General features: G+C 43.5%; 1 protein-coding gene across 5 annotated transcripts in view; it reads right to left on the bottom strand.

The window, feature by feature from the left end:
• Nucleotides 1–18,841, bottom strand: part of NEK11 (NIMA related kinase 11) — a 135,061-nt gene that overhangs the window by 20,062 nt on the left and 96,158 nt on the right. For 4 of the 5 annotated variants that reach the window (XM_045579297.1, XM_045579296.1, XM_036431501.2 and 1 more), the window contains one exon: nucleotides 12,897–12,993. The exons of the other annotated variant lie outside the window; for it this stretch is intronic. In XM_045579297.1, the coding sequence (XP_045435253.1) occupies nucleotides 12,897–12,993 (97 nt within the window). The remainder of the gene's footprint in view (nucleotides 1–12,896; nucleotides 12,994–18,841) is intronic. 5 annotated transcript variants of the gene reach the window in all.

The raw sequence follows: 18,841 nt of genomic DNA on the forward strand, positions 1-18,841 counted from the left end.
GCCATGCTGACAACACAGCTTCCACCACCATCATCAGCAACTGAATCCTGTTTGCAGTTTCTTCAGCTCATTGCTCCCCCTCAGAGGCACTGGCACCGTGGCTGGCACTCTCTTCCCCAAAATCTGGGTACCACCACCAGGGTCCCTCCTCCAAGCTGAGAGACACCAGCATCAGTGGTGGCCCCTCCTCATAGGTCTGCATCCCTGTTCCCTGGGTCTCTCTTCGGAGCCTTCCGAAGGAACTGAGTAGCACCTAGCATGTTACAGAGCGCCTACGTTAGAAAAGCCAGCCAATGGTGATCCCACTTAAATGGAATCTTCAGAATCCTCGGGTGCAAATATAAAGACCTTTTGCAAATTATAAAAGGGTCCTGATACAAAGGAGAGATTATCCCATCCAGGACAGAGTGCAGAAGGCTACCAGCAAAATGTGTACCACAGAAGGAGAAGAAAAATCTGGACCAGACTGGATCGGTCATCATTCCTACTGTGCTCACTCTCTCACCCTCTGTCCCCTTGCATGGAGCTGTCAGAATTAGTTTTTGTATTCTGCATTTGGAAGTCGTTCACACACCAGAAGGGTACAGTTGATCACACTCTACAAATCCTTGAGATCATTTTGGATAGCCCTGAGCTAAGAAACCTCTCCATGTATTATTATATTTCTTTCCTGGCCATTACAGGTAAGCTCCTACCACCTGAACTTGGGCAAAACCAATCCCAGATCAAAGGCTAAAGAGGTTCCCCATTGAGTTTCTAAGGGGTATTATGCTGTGTCCTGCTTTTCTCAGCATATCTTTTCCCTCTTTATCTTAATTTATTTTACCCCATCATCATTTATCTCCCCATTTATCCATACCCTCCACAATCACCACACTGTAGTCTGTGTCCATGAGTTCTTTCTCTCTCTTTTTTTTTTCTCCAGTCCTCTACTTCTACATCATTCTCTCTCCAAGCTGTCTGCCTACCCTCTATCTATGAGTCTGTCTCCATTTTGCTTGTTAGTTCAGTTCGTTAAATTCCACACATGAGTGAGATCATATGGTGCTCATCTTTCTCTGACTGGCTTATTTCAGATAGCATATTGCTCTCTAGGTCAGTCCATGCCCCCTGAACATGCCCGAGCTCGTTTTTAACAGTGATTGTACTCAACACTCCTTGATTAGGAGCTGGCCATAAAAATAGGAAGTCAAAACACTGTGAGTTAATTAATGCATGGCAGCAGAAAAACAAACTCATCAAGCCAGCCCAGGGCATCCCTGTCACTTATTCCTCAGAGAATTTAAATCAAAATCTGCCTTCAGTTTTGCTTTTACCCCTTCTTCAAGGGTCACTTAATTTTAATTTTAAAAACAAGAAGTCAACATTTAATTCTCATTAAAATCAACAGATGGTAAATTCTCTAGTTATTCCAAGTTTTACTTACATTAAGAGTTAGACCCCTGGGAAACAATGTTGCTTAGTTCATCACGGGACAGCTCTTTATCCCCAAAGAAGCCACCTATAAAAATTTCACATCTGAAACCTAGTGCTGAGGCTGTGACTTCTCTCCACGTTTTACCTAAAACACTGTGCGAAGCTGTCTGCCTCGAGGGCCTGGTAACATGTTCACATCTAGATAATGAGTCTTTGGAATCGAATCACGTTTCCCTCTGTTGACTTGGCTTCCTGGAAGCTCAGAGCCACTCAGTCACGGCAAATACGTTCGCCCATTGATGTCCTCACTTTCTCTCTGGTCTTCATTTCCTCTACATACTATTCAATTAATATTGAATTGGACATAAAAATAGAGTGAATGCATTTCTTTTAGGTATTAGAGGCAATCTCTGGCCAGCAAGTGTGCTATTCATGTGCATCAGCTGGGAACTGGGTTTTCAAGTCCTTGGACAAAGAGTAGCCGGCTCTGAGGTGCAGCTGGCAGGTGGGCAACTGCGCCACCTAGAGCCCAGAGCTAGGCACAGCGTGAAGGAAGGAACATCTGGCGGGAGTCAAGACTTGAGATGCTATCTGTCCAGACAACACAGAGCAAATAAGCTTGCTAACCACAGCTCAGGATATTCCCTCTGTCCCCTCTGTCCCAGTCAGAGGTCCTTTGGGCACCATTTTATGGCACCGTCTTGACACATGGAAGTGCCTTCCAGAGACTTGCACCTGCCCCTCAGGACTGGGGGAAAGGCCATTAGAAAGTACTTGCACCTCAGATAATGAAAAACTTGATATTATGGACTGAATTGTATACCCCCACAAGTCATATGTTGAATGTGACTCCGTTTGGAGACAGGACCAGGAAAGAGGCAGTTAAGTTTAAATAAGGCCCTTACCATGGCCCTAATCCAATCGGACTGTGTCTTTAAGGAGGAAATGTGGACACACAGAGAGACTCCAGGAATGCACCCTTATGGAGAAAAGACCAGCCTGGCTCCCATTAGCATGGGAAGACAGAACACACCCTCTTTCACTTGGAGCTGAAACCCTAGGGCTCTGGCATTCTTCCAGTCTTCCTAAGGTTCGCCAATTTTTCTGTACTTGCTCCACTCAGGGGCTTCTGGCTGTTTCCCGTCCATGCTCAGGGTGCGCAAGGATCGTATGCCCATCTGTGCCCCTCATGCACTCGGGGTTATAGGAAAAGCAGTGGAGACTCCCTGACTCGATCTCACCTTACCAAGAAATTACATAATACTTGTTTAGATCATTCATTGGACAATATCTCCATATTGTACTGTCAGAGGGTCCCGTGAGTTGGGAGCCCAGGTGTGGCTGTTTATGCTGCAGCTGAGAGTGGAAAGGGTCGGGTGGCATGCTGGCTTTCTTCTTCTCATTTGACAAATTAAAAACGATTAGAATCAAAACTCAACAGATACAGCAATAAACAGAAGACTTCCTGCTGAACCTGCAGTACCTGGTGGTGTTCTCAGCACTGAACAGATTGTAAATGTTTCAAAATAATACGGGAACAGCTGTGTTCATTATTATAATTTTATCATAAATATGCTTAATTGTTTCAAAATAATGCCTATTGCCCCCAGCTGGGAAAAGTACAAGTTTACTACAAATCAGGCATGGTCTTAATGGAAATCAAAGACATAACATTTTAGTCATGGCTCTAAAGAGAGAAGAAATTTATAAGGAAGGATAAACAGGAGACACTAGGAGAGTGGTTGGCAAACTGCAGCTTTTGAGCCTCCGGCTCTTTGGCCCCTTGAGTGTGGCTCTTCCACAAAATACCACAGCCTAGACAATTCTATTTTGAAGAACTGGTGCTAGAAGAAGTTTAAGTTTAAAAAATTTGGCTCTCAAAAGAAATTCCAGTTGTTGTACTGTTGATATTTGGCTCTGTTGACTAATGAGTTTGCTGACCACTGCACTAGGAAGACTGAGGAAACCTTGGCATGATGCACATAAATGTTGCCCAAGAAGTCCTTGAACTTGCACCCCGTGGCCTCCATCCCCAACCCTGGACATGTGTTTTGCATTTGCAATAGCTAACGGGCCCCTTAGGATCATTTGCTTGAAAGCAGGATTTCGAATTTGTATAGAAAAACAACAGAACAAGCATTTTCATGGTCACTTGGACACCAAATGGGAAAGCCAGGGGCTGTAGGATGGTAATCAAAAGGGTCCAGAAAGAATATGAGAAGGGAAACAGCTACCATTTACTGGGTACTAAACACAGTGCTATTTAATAATTATGCTAATGATTCCCCATTTCCCAGGGGAACTAACAGATGTGAGAAGGCTAAGGGACTTGTCTAAGACCACAGAGTAAGAAAAGCCAGTTGCAAACCCAGATAGTTCAGATTCTAAAATCCTTCTGTTCATTACAGCAATTTACCTCTGAGGCCTCTCATTGCTACCGAAGAGGAGCAAATGAAATTGGGACATAAATTCAGGGGTACATACACACACACACACACACACACACACACACACACACACACAAATGTATTAGAAAAAATGTAGCAAAGGCTTTTGGGAGAGGTGAGATCCTGAGGACACAGATGTGAGCAAAAGGCCAAGAAGGAGAAGCCCACATGGGGACATTTTAGTTTTCTCCTAAGAAAGGGAGGAAGCAAGAGATGCCAGAAAACTGGGATGAAGCTGGGGAAGAACACCCATAGCGGGTGTAGTACATTTTGGGCTGCACTCCAAGCTCTGTCTTCAGGACTGAAGTCCCATTCCCCAGCTGCTGAGCATGCCCCTGGCAGACAGCCCTCAACCTGCAGCCCCGGGTATGGCCCTCTCGCCAGGGTTTACCCCTTCCTGCGTCCTGTGGCCAGTGCTGGGGGACACGGGGCTCTCAGGCTCAGCCCTTCAAGCCCACTTGGGACAACTCTGCAGCACCATCCTGGCTCCGGCACATCTCCTGCCCCCACCCCCGTGTCTGCCCCCTTGCAGAAAAGTCTGCAGGAAAATCATCTCAGAGTCTCCTTTGCAGTGAGTCTGTCTGCAACAGGTGGCTCCTGAGCTTTTTTTAAGGTCAGGGAAGCCTATTGGTTTGAAGTAACTTGGTGTATTCATGATAAGAAGCCTTTATTACCAGCTTCCAAATGTGAAAAAAAAAAAAAAAGTCCTGTGTACTCACAGGTGACTTAGGTGAGTAGGAGTACTAGGGAAATGGATAAAGAAGTTGGAGTTTTCAGACTAGACTGAGATGGAGACAACACAGATGGAGGTGGGACAGTCACAACACCCAGGGTGTGCAGAGGTCTTGGGAAGGCCTGCCAGCTGCAACAGGACTTGGACTTAGTTAGCACTTGAGCCAAAGTTGCCTAGACCTGAAGGGCAGACCCACCCTGGCTGTCACAGGGGAAAGCTGGGGACTGAGCCTCACCTTCACAGAAAGGAGTCAGATCACCCTGGGCTGGGGAAGCAGAGACCCCAGGCCCATTTGATGAAGAAGAAGCCAGCTGAGCCATGCACAGACCCCTCCTTCCCGCTGGGAGAGACAGGCTCCTCCTCTGAACTTCTGGGCACTGGATCCACGTGGTGGCACCTGTCACTCATTCCAGTCTCGTGAGTCTCATGTCAGGGGTTCCATCTCCCTAACTAGGGTGTGAGGTGTCTCCCTGGTTACGCGCCTCACAACACTTATGGGCCCACACCTAACACGTATGGCAAGAAAAGCGCAATGAATTGATTGCAGACCTGAGATAGCCCAGCAAGAAATCTAACTGGCTTGTGGAAGGGTTCTTAAAATGTTACATGTACAGTTAGCACCGCTGCTCTGGGCTAGGAGCCCTCGTCGGCTGGTCGCCATGCCTTTCCCACGTACAAGCCTTTGTTGCTGTTTAGAAATTGAAATGCTGGTTTCGATCAGTGGTTCCATCAGAAGTGCTGCCTGGCACTGACCTTGAATTAGAGGAATGGAATGTCGCAGGCATAACGAACACCTTTTCAATGAGATTTAGAAAGTGGAGGAGGAAAGAACCAGCACTTCATCTGTGTCTCCTCTGAAGGGTTATTTCAATCAGTGAGGCAGAATGAGCTTTATTCACGCAGCACTTGGAAATCCTGATATAGCAAGTCATTTGTATCGAATACATATATATTTGACAAAGGAGAAACCTGGCTCAGAGAATGAGATGCTGTCAACATTCAGATATCAAATACCCAGCAACTCAGAAAAGCATATAAAAAGGCATAACATTTGATAGCAGCAGAGCGAGCCTGGATGCTGGCGTTGGCCTTGGGTGTTTTACTTAGTTCGCCTTTTTGTGTCGCAGACTCTGAACCGTTCACGTGGGCTGGCACGCACTTTTGACTCCCAGGTGAGAACTAGTAGGTCTCAGAGCATGAAGCCAGGCCCCTGTGAGGCCAGGCTTTGGTGCCTCGCAGGCCCTACTGTCGCCATCCCACTTGGAGTGGTTACCGGCACTGTTAGAATCACCCGGACTTCTCGTGGAAGCAGCCTTGCCTCTTACTAGCTGTGCGGCGGTGGCAAAGTTCCTTAACCTCCTGAAATACAGCTTCTTTCCTTATGAAAGGGAGAAATGGAGAGCCTTGCCCACCTCATGGGTATGCTGAGAGGGTGTCTGGTTTAGCACGCGCCCCCTGGTTCAGAGGGTGGGTGCATTGAGAGCACGTTCCCTCCACACAAACACTGCTGTGGATTTGGTCCAGTCCAGAACCTGAGCTGATACTATATCGAAACTCATGCCACTCCATCTTGGAAACATTTCCAGCTCAATGCTCCGCAGTCATTTTTATAATGATTGCTACTATGCCGTGAGTTATATGTCAGGTTAATGAGAAGAACCATCAAGGTCATGGGTTTCTCACCTTCAGTTGGACCTTCCTCAGTCAAGGTCTTTCTAATTGAAAGTGGAAGAAAAAATGTGGGAGCTTGTGAGCCATCTACCTGAGGCTGCACCTCATGCTGACACAGAGAGCCTCTTGGTGCCTTCCGCAGCCTCTAAACAGCGGGCTGCTGCCCACACCACAGCATTCTGCCAGGGCTGTGCTCTGGCCTTGGCAAGACCTTTCTGAACAGCTGACGTGGGAAGTCAACAATGAAACTGCCAGCAGCCTGTAGTCCCTGTGGTCACAGCAGCCGACACAAGATCAGTGCCATCTGGCCATGAGGGGTCTCTATGACCCACACAAACACATGAGCCAGTTTTGAGCTGCGGAAGGGGTTGCAGCCCAGTAGGCACACTTGAGCACCAGCCAGCCTCATGCAAACCACCTCGTTTTCATCCTCCTCGATAAAGACTGTACGTCAAATGTTTACTCATAGGTGCAGCTGTGCCCCGGGGTGTGATGCTGCACCTCACCACACGGACATCCGGTCTCCAGGCATGAATCATCAACTGAAGACACCAGTCAGCAGCCCTCAGGGTGACTCCCCCACATGTTGGGTATTTAACGCACCATAAACCCTTTCGCCTCATTAAGGTAATTCACACAAGTCACTGGCTAGATGGAAAGGGAAGCATCGCTTTGTATTAATCTGTGCAACTGACATCATGTGACTGCCAGTGAGCAGCATTTCCGGTAAACTGTGTTGGAAATCTCAGCTGAAACCTGAGGCCAAAAGTGGCTTCTTCCCTTCCACAGAAAGTCTAGGCTTTGGGACATTTTGTGACTTGACTCTCAAGTGTGATTGCTGAGAGAGATGCACATACAGCTTTCTAAATTAAAAATATATACATAGCAAAGCAAGTAAAATGACCCACAGTATAAGACTACATTTATAGAGGAGATAGATAGATAGATAGATAGATAGATAGATAGATATAATATCCTATATAATAAAAGGCCAGGGGCCATAAGCATAATGACCGAACAACCACTCAATCAGTCTCCATGAGATGGTCCCTCCTCCCACACCCTGCCCCTGAGAGAAGCCTCACAGTGTGGGTGGTCCTGTGACAGGTGAGATAGCTTGGGGCTCACACATGATTTTGTGCACTGTGCCTCTAGTAAAACATAAAATGCAATACTCTGTAGGAAACTGAAAAAACTCTTACATTGCTGGTGGGAATGCAAAATGGCATTTGGAAATACCTATATGCATAAATGTTCCCCATATGCATTTATCCCTCAATTAAGCAATCCCACACCTAGAAATTTATTTCAAAATAAACTGGCCATAAAAAAAGAGCTGGATACTATTCAATACAGTGTTATTTATAATAGCTAAAGACTAGAGAAGCCCATATGTCCACCTAGGGCTGTGGTCGGCAAACTGTGGCTGGTGAGCCCACATGCGGCTCTTTGGGCTCTTGAGTGTGGCTCTTCCACAAAATACCATGGCCTGGGCAAGTCTATTTTGAAGAAGTGGTGTTAGAAGAAGTTTAAGTTAAAAAAATTTGGCTCTCAAAAGAAATTTCAATTGTTGTACTGTTGATATTTGGCTCTGTTGACTGATGTGTTTCCTAATCATAGCCTAGGGAACAGGCTGAGTAAACAATGGCACATCCACACAAAGAGCTAAGAAGCGATAAAAGAGGAATGGAGTATATTGCTAGATATTATGAAGTAACCTTTAGGGCATGTTGCAAATAAAGCTGACAAAAGTGTATATGGTAAGCTACGAATTTCTTAAGAAGTGAGAGGGAAGATGCATTTATTTGCACGTGCACGTGTATGTGTGTGTGTGTAAAGATATTTGAAATGTATTTTAAAAATGAAAGGATGAGCCATAAAATTAAAATATATATATATATATATATATATATATATATATATATATATATATATATATATATATATATTCCTTTTTGGGCAAGGTAGAGAATAGGGTGAAGGATCCAGACAGAAGCTGATCCTCTTTAAAATGTCTTTTTATAGGTTTAACTTTGGACTCATGAAAACAATCTATATAATTAAGAAACAAATGTAATAAAACAACAGTGGCTGTTAACATTTTAAAACAAATAAGCCTCAGTAAGCCCATACAGAGAGTAATGACTCAGCAAGTATAGATTAGGGCAGGCTTGTGAGTAGATTACTGAGGGGGGGAGAAAAATCCATGTGCATGGGCTGGAGCTCACCGAGCGCAGAAACAGTGTCTTTTCATCCACACAACTAAAATTTACTATTAGATCTGATAATCCACTGGCCATGGGGTAGAATACATGGAAGGGTTCTGCCTCAATAGGGCCAGCTGTCAGCCATAGTTTAATTGCTGCCTGGGTCCCACAAAACAAAGCTAAAAGTAAGACCCAAAAGTATCAAACTGTTTTAAAGTAATTGAACTGAATCCTAAAACAAAGCTTAGGACTATTTATTGCAATACAGAAATATCCAGCACCCAACAAGATAAAATTCCACAGTGTTTGACATTCAATCAAAGAGTACCAGGCATACCAAGAAGTAGGAAAATATGAGCTATAATAAGGAGAAAAAGAAACTGAAACCAACCCATAAATGGCACAGATGTTAGAACCAGCAGATAAGGACATTAAAATTATGAAGGGAATATTGCAAAGACTTGGGAGATATAAGAAAGATTCAAACCTTCTAGAGAGGAAAACTATAATGTCTGAGATAAAGGACATACTGGATGGGATTAACAGCAAATTAGATATCACAGAAGAAAAGATTAGTTTAAATGAAGACATAGGAATAGAAATTATTCAAAATAAATAGATAGGGGTACATCTAAAATACAGCCAGTGTCAATGAGCTGTGGGTCAACTTAAAGAAGCTTGAGAACTCTATAACCCTAGTTCCCACAGGGAAGACACACATCTATACTATCAAATACTGTGCATTTTCTGTGCCTCCTGCATGAGTTGGCAATGCAGGGGTGATTCAGAGTCGTGGCCTCACAAAGGGATCGCATCCCTCATCATTAAGAGCATTTCTTATGGCTCCGGTATTTTCCAGGGAATCAACTTCCAACTGGAGAAATGGGCCCAGCAGCTCCCTGGACCTTCAGGCCTTCTCTATGGATTCCCATACTCAGGCTGTGGCTTAGTGAGCAGATCCCTTCCCTAGAACCTGTCCCCCTGAGCAAAATGGTGGAGGGCACTCCTGCCCCTTGTTCCCAGGCACCAAGGACTCTGGGCGACTGAGTAACTCTGACGAGTCCCTGAAAGGGGAGTTGGAAGTTCAGCCTCAGAATTCCCTAGTTAGGGAGTTGCTCTCTTTGCTTCGTGGGCCAAGAGGCCTTCAGAACAACTGCCTATGAGGTGTCTGATCTCCTTATGACCGTTCTCCACGTGTGGGAATATAGGAGTTCGGCCTTTCGAGGGTCTGACACAATCATTCACAGGCCTAGATCCATATCCACATCTACTGTCCAGGTACAGTGTGGCCTGTGATGGTAAGGGATGAGTCCACTTGCACGATATTCTGGAAAAGGCAACACTAGTGGGACAGGAAAGAGATCAACGTACTACCAGGGGTAGGTGTGACGGGAGAGCTGAACCATGAAGAGGGAGCTTGAGGGAAGTTTTGGAGATAAGAAAACTGTTCTATAATCTTGACTGTGATTGTGGTTATATGACTATATGGATTTATAAAAAATGATAGAACCATATACTAAAAGAGTGAATTTTATATGTAAGTGATGTATTTGTCAAAATTCATAGAACTATGTACTAAAAAGAGTGAGTTTTACTAGATATAAATTATCCTTAATAAAATAAGTGAGTTAAAAAGTCCAAAAAAATTAAGGTCTCAAAAACATAAGTACGTGTTTACATGATATTTGGTTTTTATTAAGATTGATTCAAATGCTTCTGATCAATGTTACTGCAATAAATGTATTTGTTTTTAAAAAAGATTGACTCCAACTCACACTCTGGTAACAAACTCCTCCCACGGTCAAAGTCCTCTTTAGTCAGTGCTTCTCAAACTTAAATGTGTTCATGAACCTTCAGGAAGTTTATTAAACTGCACATTCTGATTTGGGAGATGTGAGATCAGGGATTCTGCATTTCTCATTAGCTTCCAGATTGTATCAATATTGCTGGTCTGTGGATCACACTTCAAGTAGCAAGGCCAAGGACATGAGAGAGGTCACTGATCTTTAAAACTGAGAATTATTCAGATTGAACAAGCCCTCATTGTGTTGGCCTGTGCAAGTGAAAGGGACTGGTCCCTTGGCAACAGTGTGTCCCTATCCTCAAAGCTGAAAGCTGAGCAGCTGTCATTCCATAGTTCACCTCTTTGTTTTCCACTGAAAGCCTGGAGCCAGGCCTGGAGTCAACTCCAGCTCAAGGGGGTAAACAAAGCTCTTTACAACAGAAAACTCTGCCCTGAAGGTAGAGACTTTGACTCCCATAAAAACACAGAGGCTCGTCCATCCACCATCATCCATCCATCCATCCACCATCATCCATCCATCCATCCATCCATCCATCCATCCATCCATCCATCCATCATCCATAAACAAATAGCAACTTCTCTTCAAATGTACTTGGAAATTACTCCACCAGAAAGGAAGTCAATACTGATTCCTTGTGATTCTGCTGACATTGCAAGGACTTGGCCTGGTGCCACCTAACCACACTGCAGGGGGGCTGCCTGTGCCGGTGGAGGAGCAGGTCTGTGGAGTGGTTTCCCTGCAGGAATAAGCAGTGGTGAGGACAGGAAGCCAAGTGTTGAAGGATGGGAAATGCTGGCTTCTATATTCAACAAATTCATGAAAATTTCCCAGAGAATTGGCACTTCTTTTTGCATACTAAAAAATAAACGCTATGTAGACGTTTCCACAGACAGTTTCTTCGCCCGCAGATGCCTCCGGGTACAACACATCACCTAACAGACTCATGCATGCCAACTCCTTCAGATACGTGGCTCGGGGCTCTTTCCAAGAGAAAGCAACCACGTTTGTATTGAGAGGCTATTAAAAGTTAACAGTTATTGAGTACTGACTATGTGCCATGAGCTACCCTAAGTGCATTGCATACATTCATGATTTCCAGTAATCCCCACAACACCCCATGAGGTGGGAACTATGATTAGCCCCACTTTACAGCAGAGAATGCTCAGGAAAATGAGGCTGGATAACTAGTCCAAGGGATACAAATCCCAACAGTCACTGTCTCCCACTCATACCTCCCTCCCGACCACTGTGCTGGGGTCTACACGATGCCGGACATGCACATATTAGCGGCACTAAGCCCCGGGTCTACCAGCAGGGAGAACTTGAAGAACATGGCTGCACGATCACCTACATCGCTCCCAACTTCCTCACGGAGCTTTGCCCTCTCACAATAGGAGATGATGAAGCCACAGGGGCATCAGGGTCTGAGCTGAAAGGGTTGCTATTACCTAGATCCCAACTTTCTTATGTGAAATGACTGTGGAGGGAGCAGGTTTGGTAGGGAAATCAGGGGTTCAGTTTAAGAGGCCTCGTGGACATCCTAGGGCAGATGTCAAAGAGCAGGTGAAAATTGCTCTTCTGGGATGGACTGGAGCTTTGTGTCGTGGAATGTAAGGGGATGACAGGTGATTCTGCCAAAGGAGCAATGCCATCCACAGGGGAGTAGCCCAAACGGCATCCATCCACACGGAAACAAGAGCCGGTAATGCCTGGTCAAGTTCAGTCAGACAATAAGAAGACAACATGGCAGGAGTAAAATCCCTGGAATGCATCTTGGTCATTTGCTTTAGCAAAACTACTTTCACTTTAATTATTTAAATCATTTTATAACATGCCAAGAAATAAGATGTTGCACACTTTGCAAAAATAATGAAGTTCTTAGATTAAAAAAAAAAATCTGACAATATTATATTATTAAATTTTAAGGGTGAAATAAATGAGTTCCTTCTCTTTGAAGGTTATCAACTGAGAAATTAGCAAAGCCTTCTCCATAAACTTCAAGCAAAGAGCAGTGGCAGTAGATAGAGGTGGGAGAGTTTGGTCCAAACTCCCTCACTTCCAATTCCTGGGAATCTCGTGTTGCCATGGTAGCTATGCTACTACGTGACCACTCAGGTATAGGCAGAACTAGAAGTAATAAGCATCTCACCTCATTACCAAATTTAAGTTTGAAAATAATTTTCAGCACTTTTTTCTTTCTCCAAACTAGCTTAGATGATGTTGCGCCATACTGCAATATAAATGCAAACTGACTGAAAAATAACTTTTGCCAAAATTCCTTCACTATTCAACCAGCACCAATATGGGAAGTGGGGCCTCTTTTATAACACTAATCCCATGCTTGAGGGCTCTGCCCTCACAGGTTAAGCACCTCCCAAAGGCCCCACTTATCAATCGATGTAGCATTACAACATCTGAATTTGGGGGGGACACATTCAAACCCTAGCAGGTGCCTTCAGTGCAGATTCAGACCTTTCAACCGAACTTGTGCAACTGTATTCACTGTTGCATCTCGGAAAACACAGCTGCTAGAAAAGCATGGCAGGATGGGATCACACTCTTTGTCAACAGGTTCTAACACTGCCCTGTCCCAGGGGTCAGGCAGCACGCTACTTACTCCCTCATGCATTGCATCTCGGTTTTGGCTGTCTCCCTGTTGAAAGTTGTTGGTCCTGGGGACACGTCCGGAACTGCGCTGGTGACTGTCCTTGTGTCTGAAAATCAATGCACAGCAGCCCTTATTGACCTCATCGGCACCCAGCATCCTCAAGGCAACATTCAAGGGCAACGGAAAACGCAGGCTAATCCACCTTTGCCAAAGGTAATGCCACACTAATCAGAGAGGAATTAATACTGCCACGCACATTAAGGAGATTTATTCCAGCTGACAGGATTATTTACACTTTTAATATGCAAGAGGAATTCCAGGACCAGGCTGCTCTCAAGAAGGATTATTTAAACAGAATACGATTGGTTAGAAGGTGGGCTTTTAAGACTGGAAAACGCAGGGAGAAATGCAGATATGGAGAAGCAGTCCTGCGTGGGGAGCCTTTGGCCAGCTTCCTTCAGAAGGTGTGGCTGTTGGCTTCTGACACCTGAGGAATTTTCTCTGATAAACGTCATTTTCCCTTTAACTCAGCTCTACACCTGAGCATTAGCTCTTCGCAGTGGAAAGCAAGGTGCCAACCAGGTCATCTGCAGCCTTGAACTTCAGCAGAATAGAGCAGAAGGCCAAGGCGGGGTTTGGGAGGTAGAGTTTTCAGTTGAAGGCTGTGGTGTTACTAAAGCTGCAGAGCAAGCCCTAGCTTTGACAGAGATGCCCTGGAGGCTCGTACAAACCGTGGTGGAACCGAAGGGAAAGAAACAGTCACCAATTGAAACAACACTACCTTCTACGGAGAAGCTAAAGCTGGCTCCTGAGCCAGGGCTCAGGGTAACCCGGAGCTGAGTTTGTGTCTGGGCCCTCCCTGGGGCTGGGAGTCCTCCCTCTGAGTTCCTTAGATCTCCCACAAGGCGCCTCAGACCCTCATTAGGAAGTAACTTTGGACACCCTTAGCTTCATTTATAAATGACAGCCATGTAGCTGCTATGTCAGAGAAGGGACCCAAGTTATGAAGTTCCTGCTCTTTCCCCAACAGACCACACAAGAAAGTATGAGAGCCAAAATCCATTTAAATATTAGTTATCTATCTATCTACCTACCTACCTACCTACCTATCTGATGCTATGCAATCAAACTCAAAAAAATGGATTTCTTAAGAACACAGAGCACAGCTCATAACAGTAACACTTGACCATGCACCAAAAGTCACTGATTCGATTCCTGGTCAAGGCACATGCTCAGGTTGCAGGTTTGGTCCCAGGTTAGGTTGTATACATGAGGTAACTGATTGATGTTTTTCACATTGATGTTTCTCTATCCTTCTCTGTCTCTGTCTCTCTGTCTCTGTCTCTTTCTCCCTTCCTTTCTCTCTAAAAATATCAATAAAAATATTTCTTTTGTTTAAAAAGATACAATGCTAGGTATGGGGAATATAAAGACATAAAGCAAGGGTCTGTGGAAAAAGCACTAGCTTTAAAGTTAGGGAACCACAGTCATTGTTCTACTTCCAACTCTCACCAGCTACATGGCCCTCAGGTCACTTCCATGGGCCTCAGTTTCCTCATTTTATATTTAAATGTTTCATTAGACTGAAGACCTCTCAATTCAAACATTCTATAATCTGGCATAAACATATCCCTGGACTTCCAGGGGGATAAAATTTATTTGGGAGGCAACACTTACACTGACATAGATAAAGAGCAGTCAAAGGGACCAAATGTTAAGAGGCAAATGGCTGGGACCAGCAAGAAATGCTACAGGCATCATAGGACATCAGGCAAAATCATCCTGAACTCTCTTCCCCCACCTGTGAATTATAAGATGATGAGGGTTATTATACTTGATACTACCCTATGGGGATGTTCTGACAATGAGATGAAAACAAAATGATGTGAAAGACATTAAGCAACTAGAAATTGGGTTTCTTAAGAACACAGAGCACAGCTCATAACAGTAACACTGCCGGGATCCCTCCTACTCCTGTGGTCTCTCACGGCAGAGCTATCTTCCCTGGAGGAGTAACAGCTTGATGATTCTGACATTTCACTAGCAGAGAGAGGTTCTCTCATTTCCTCCAATTTCCCTTTATTCATTTCAGTTGCTGAACAAATGACCTTGATGGTAAAAACCCGTGTCGCCCTCCCTGCTAAGTAAGCATCCTACTGTAGCATGTGGTGTTAAAGCGCTGAAGCCGGGCCTGCAGGGGTGGGGTTCTGGCAAACACGATCTCACTTAAGCACCTGGGACACTGCTGACTCAGGAATTCTTGCAGACACTGCCCTCTGTGCACAGCACACACATGATGCTTCTCACCTAATCTCCTTTTAACCCTCTTCTCTCAATTGCCTAAGGTAGGGGTGTCGAACTCAATCAGAGAAGGGGCCAAAATCTAAAATCCAGCCTAAATCGCGGGCCGAATGGTTTACTGAACAGTCATAAACTGTCATTGTGATGGAAACGCAGCGGAGTGCAGTGATGACAGCGCGGTGCGGGCCACATTGCAAGGCCTGACGGGTTTGGCCCGTGGGCCTGGTGTTTGACACATGTGGCCTAAGGAATACTCAGGAAATAGCTATGATTTGAAGACGCCCCTCTTTGCCCATATCATTGCAAAGGCATGTTCTCATGGCCCACATGCTCCTACTCTTTAGAGTTGCTCAGCATCAAAGACTGGCCGAGAGGTTGGCAAACTTTCTCTGTAAAGGGCCGAGTAATAAATACTTTAGGTCTTATAGGCCAAACAATCTCTGTTGCAACCACTCAGCTCTGCTGTTACAGCATGAAAACAGCCATGGGCAATAGATGAACGAACTATTTCAAATAAGATTTTATTTACAAAAACAGGTAGTGAGCCGATTTGGCCTATGGACTGTGGCTCACCAAACCTGACCTACATGATGGAGAATCGTCATGATTCTGAGCTGGAGGTGACCATAGACCTTTAAGTCAAATGCCATCATCTTATGGATGGGAAGTGAGGCCAAGAGAGGCTCCTTCTCCCAAGGTCAAAGGAGAGAAAACTCCAGAAGCTTCCGGGAGGAAGGGAGCTGGGCACATCAGGAGTGTGTGATTTGCCTTAGAGGTCTGGGGTTTGAGTTTCTGATGTTTGGTAAGCCAGAAAACTCCTATGACTCACTTTCTTCACCTGTTTAAAAAATAATTTTGGGGATTCTAGTGAAGCTTAAATGCACTGATATCTATAAAGGGGATTTGTTTCCAGAGATGTAGAAACATGGAGTGTCAGAGGGAAGGTAGGGGAGAGTGGGTGGGTGGGAGGTTATCAGCTAAAGACCTTGTATGCATATATGCACAACCCTTTAAACACAGACAGTAGGGCAGTGAAGGCCTGGGAAGGGGGTGGGGCTGGGCTGGAGGAGGTTAATGGGGGGAACAGGGGCATATGTAATACTTTCAACAATAAAGATTTTTTTTTTTTAAGTGCTTTGTTTTTGGTAAAGAAGCAAGGTAGATTGCCTCTGCCACCCACACGGCACCCTCCCCACCCCCAGTGCTTTGCACAAGGCAGTTTTTCAGTAAATAAATAGCGCCCCATTGCCTCCACCAAATTAAATTAAAATAAAACTGGGTCAGCTTAGAAAAACAAACTTGCTACTCATAGGGGAGATAATAAATACCAGAAGATAGGAAATCAATAAAAGTTTCTATTTTTACTACATGGTTATTTCATGCAACAAATATTCAACCAAATTGTGTGGAAGATTAAAAACAACAGGAGTTCATAGGTTGGAAAATGCTCATTTCCTTTTGAATGTATCAGACAAAGCCTCTAAGAATAGCACCTATCAGTAAAGAGAAATAAAAAATAAAAAAGAGGGAGTGCCTTGTTTATTTGTTTTTTAGTAAACAATTAAATGTGTATACAGGTTAAGAAGAGGTTTGTAAAAGCCAGATCCTAACTTTTTTGGGTGTGAATACCCCTTGGAGACAGAAGCCAGTGTTTGGGGAGTTTTGTTGTAGAGTTCCAATGTGGAGATTCTTAGCTTTAGAGACCAAATCTGCTTTTATGTAACAGCAGGTTGGCTGACTCCAAGACTGATTAAATTATTTAAGTGCATCAATACTTCCCTCTTCTTTTAGTAAAAAAGAAGTCATCCATGTTCATTGTACAGAAATTAGAAAACAGAGAGAGGAAAGCCACTCAAGAGAACCATTATTGACACTTTATTTCCAAATGCGTGTGTGTGTGTGTGTGTGTGTGTGTGTGTGTGTGTGTGAATTATGGTTTATATGCTTCATAATACCTTTCATGCTAATGCATATATAACTATATCATCATTTTTAATCAAGCATAAAAAACTTCTTTGTTCTAGAAGACATACTAAAGCCCATTGTAAGGCATTTATTTTTATTCCAATTTTTCCCTCTTGTAAACAATACTGCCATGAGAATCCTTGTATATTATATTTATTTTTACCATATACCCAACTCTGATTGTTCTCTAAGATAAATACCTAGACATAGACTTGCTGGGTCAAAAATATTTCATTCTTTCAGGTTAGTATAACTAAATGTTGGAAGAAAACGTTTTTCTAGGTTGTAAGTAACACTCTCTTTGTGGGGTCATGCATATATTGAAGATGGAATGTGACATACCTTTATTAAAACCTTGATTCGATTTATTAAAATTTATCAAAAAAATAAGCAATTTTTTAAAGCCTTGGATGGAAGAGAAGACTTTCTTCTCTGGTTTCCTAGTCCAGGGGTTTTTAAAGTGCAGTTCCTGGACCATAGCATCAGCATCACCTGGGCACTTGTTAGAAATGCAGATCCTCAGGCCCACCCCCAAACCCACTGAAATGTAAGCTTTCAGTGGCAGGATCCAGGCCTAATGCATCATTGTGAGCTAATAACATTCCTCTGTAGAGCATGTTAACTTTGTTGAAATCATAATGTGTGAGTAATAAATGAGGGCATGATTGTTGGGGTTATCTCTTAATTATGTAAACTTGATTAGTGGAACTTTCCCCCTAGCTAACAGTAATATACAGAATGTCCTTTGCTAAGAGTTTACTACCAATAATGAATATTAATATTGTTTGGGGGATTTATTTATAGTACAAAGCCTTTTCCCTGCTCCCATCACCACGCATCTGCCAAAAGCATGGTAACAGACAGATAGCAGGTTCTCTGTAAATTGACACTAATTCTAATCTGTTGCACCTTTTCAAGTTTTAAAGAATTTATAGAAACTATTAATTTTCTCTAATGCATACACAGAAGGGATAGTGGCAAACAAATATTGTGCATTCACATCAAAATGATCCAAGTGGTTTATGAGTCCAAATCTCCCTCCTCACCTCCAAAAAGTAGTGGTTTCAAGGTGTCAGTAACCAAAGATAAACCACTATGTTGAAATCATTGTAATTATTTTGAGACATTCTTTTCTGTCAAGATGAAAAAACACAGTAGTGCAAGGTCAAATGCCTGTCAGTCATTCCTATAACTTAGCGGCTTAGAGTTTGAAGAGCTTAAGCAAAGGAGTTCTAAGATATCCATAAGCCCTATTGCCTTCTCTGGTGTGTATGAGTCACATTGTTTAGTAGAGATTAAATGGTTATTACTCAAGTTCAATAGAAGAATTGAAGGGTAACAATTTTCAAAAAGCCAAACATATCAGCTCACCAAATGAATTTTAATGGGTAGAGAGATGTTGAAGTAGTATCTGTTTTATTTAATTACTTCTGTGGCAATATCCAGTTTAGATCTATAAAACAAGCCTTTTTATAAATATAATTCACTGATGACTTATGTCATTCTGCTGATGATTTCTCTCTAGAAGTACAGCTAATATCTCAAACATAAAAAAAAAACTTATACTTCATATGTTCCCTTGGTTCATAGTCTGGTTACTAAGAAATAAATTGACAGAATGTTCTTTTCTAAGTGTGATGAGAAGGAAGAGAGAGGTCATCTTCTGTTCTCACTGAGTAGTGATGGAC

Source organism: Pipistrellus kuhlii, unplaced genomic scaffold (genome assembly GCF_014108245.1).
Source record: "Pipistrellus kuhlii isolate mPipKuh1 unplaced genomic scaffold, mPipKuh1.p scaffold_m20_p_11, whole genome shotgun sequence".
Classification (NCBI taxonomy): Eukaryota; Metazoa; Chordata; class Mammalia; order Chiroptera; family Vespertilionidae; genus Pipistrellus; species Pipistrellus kuhlii.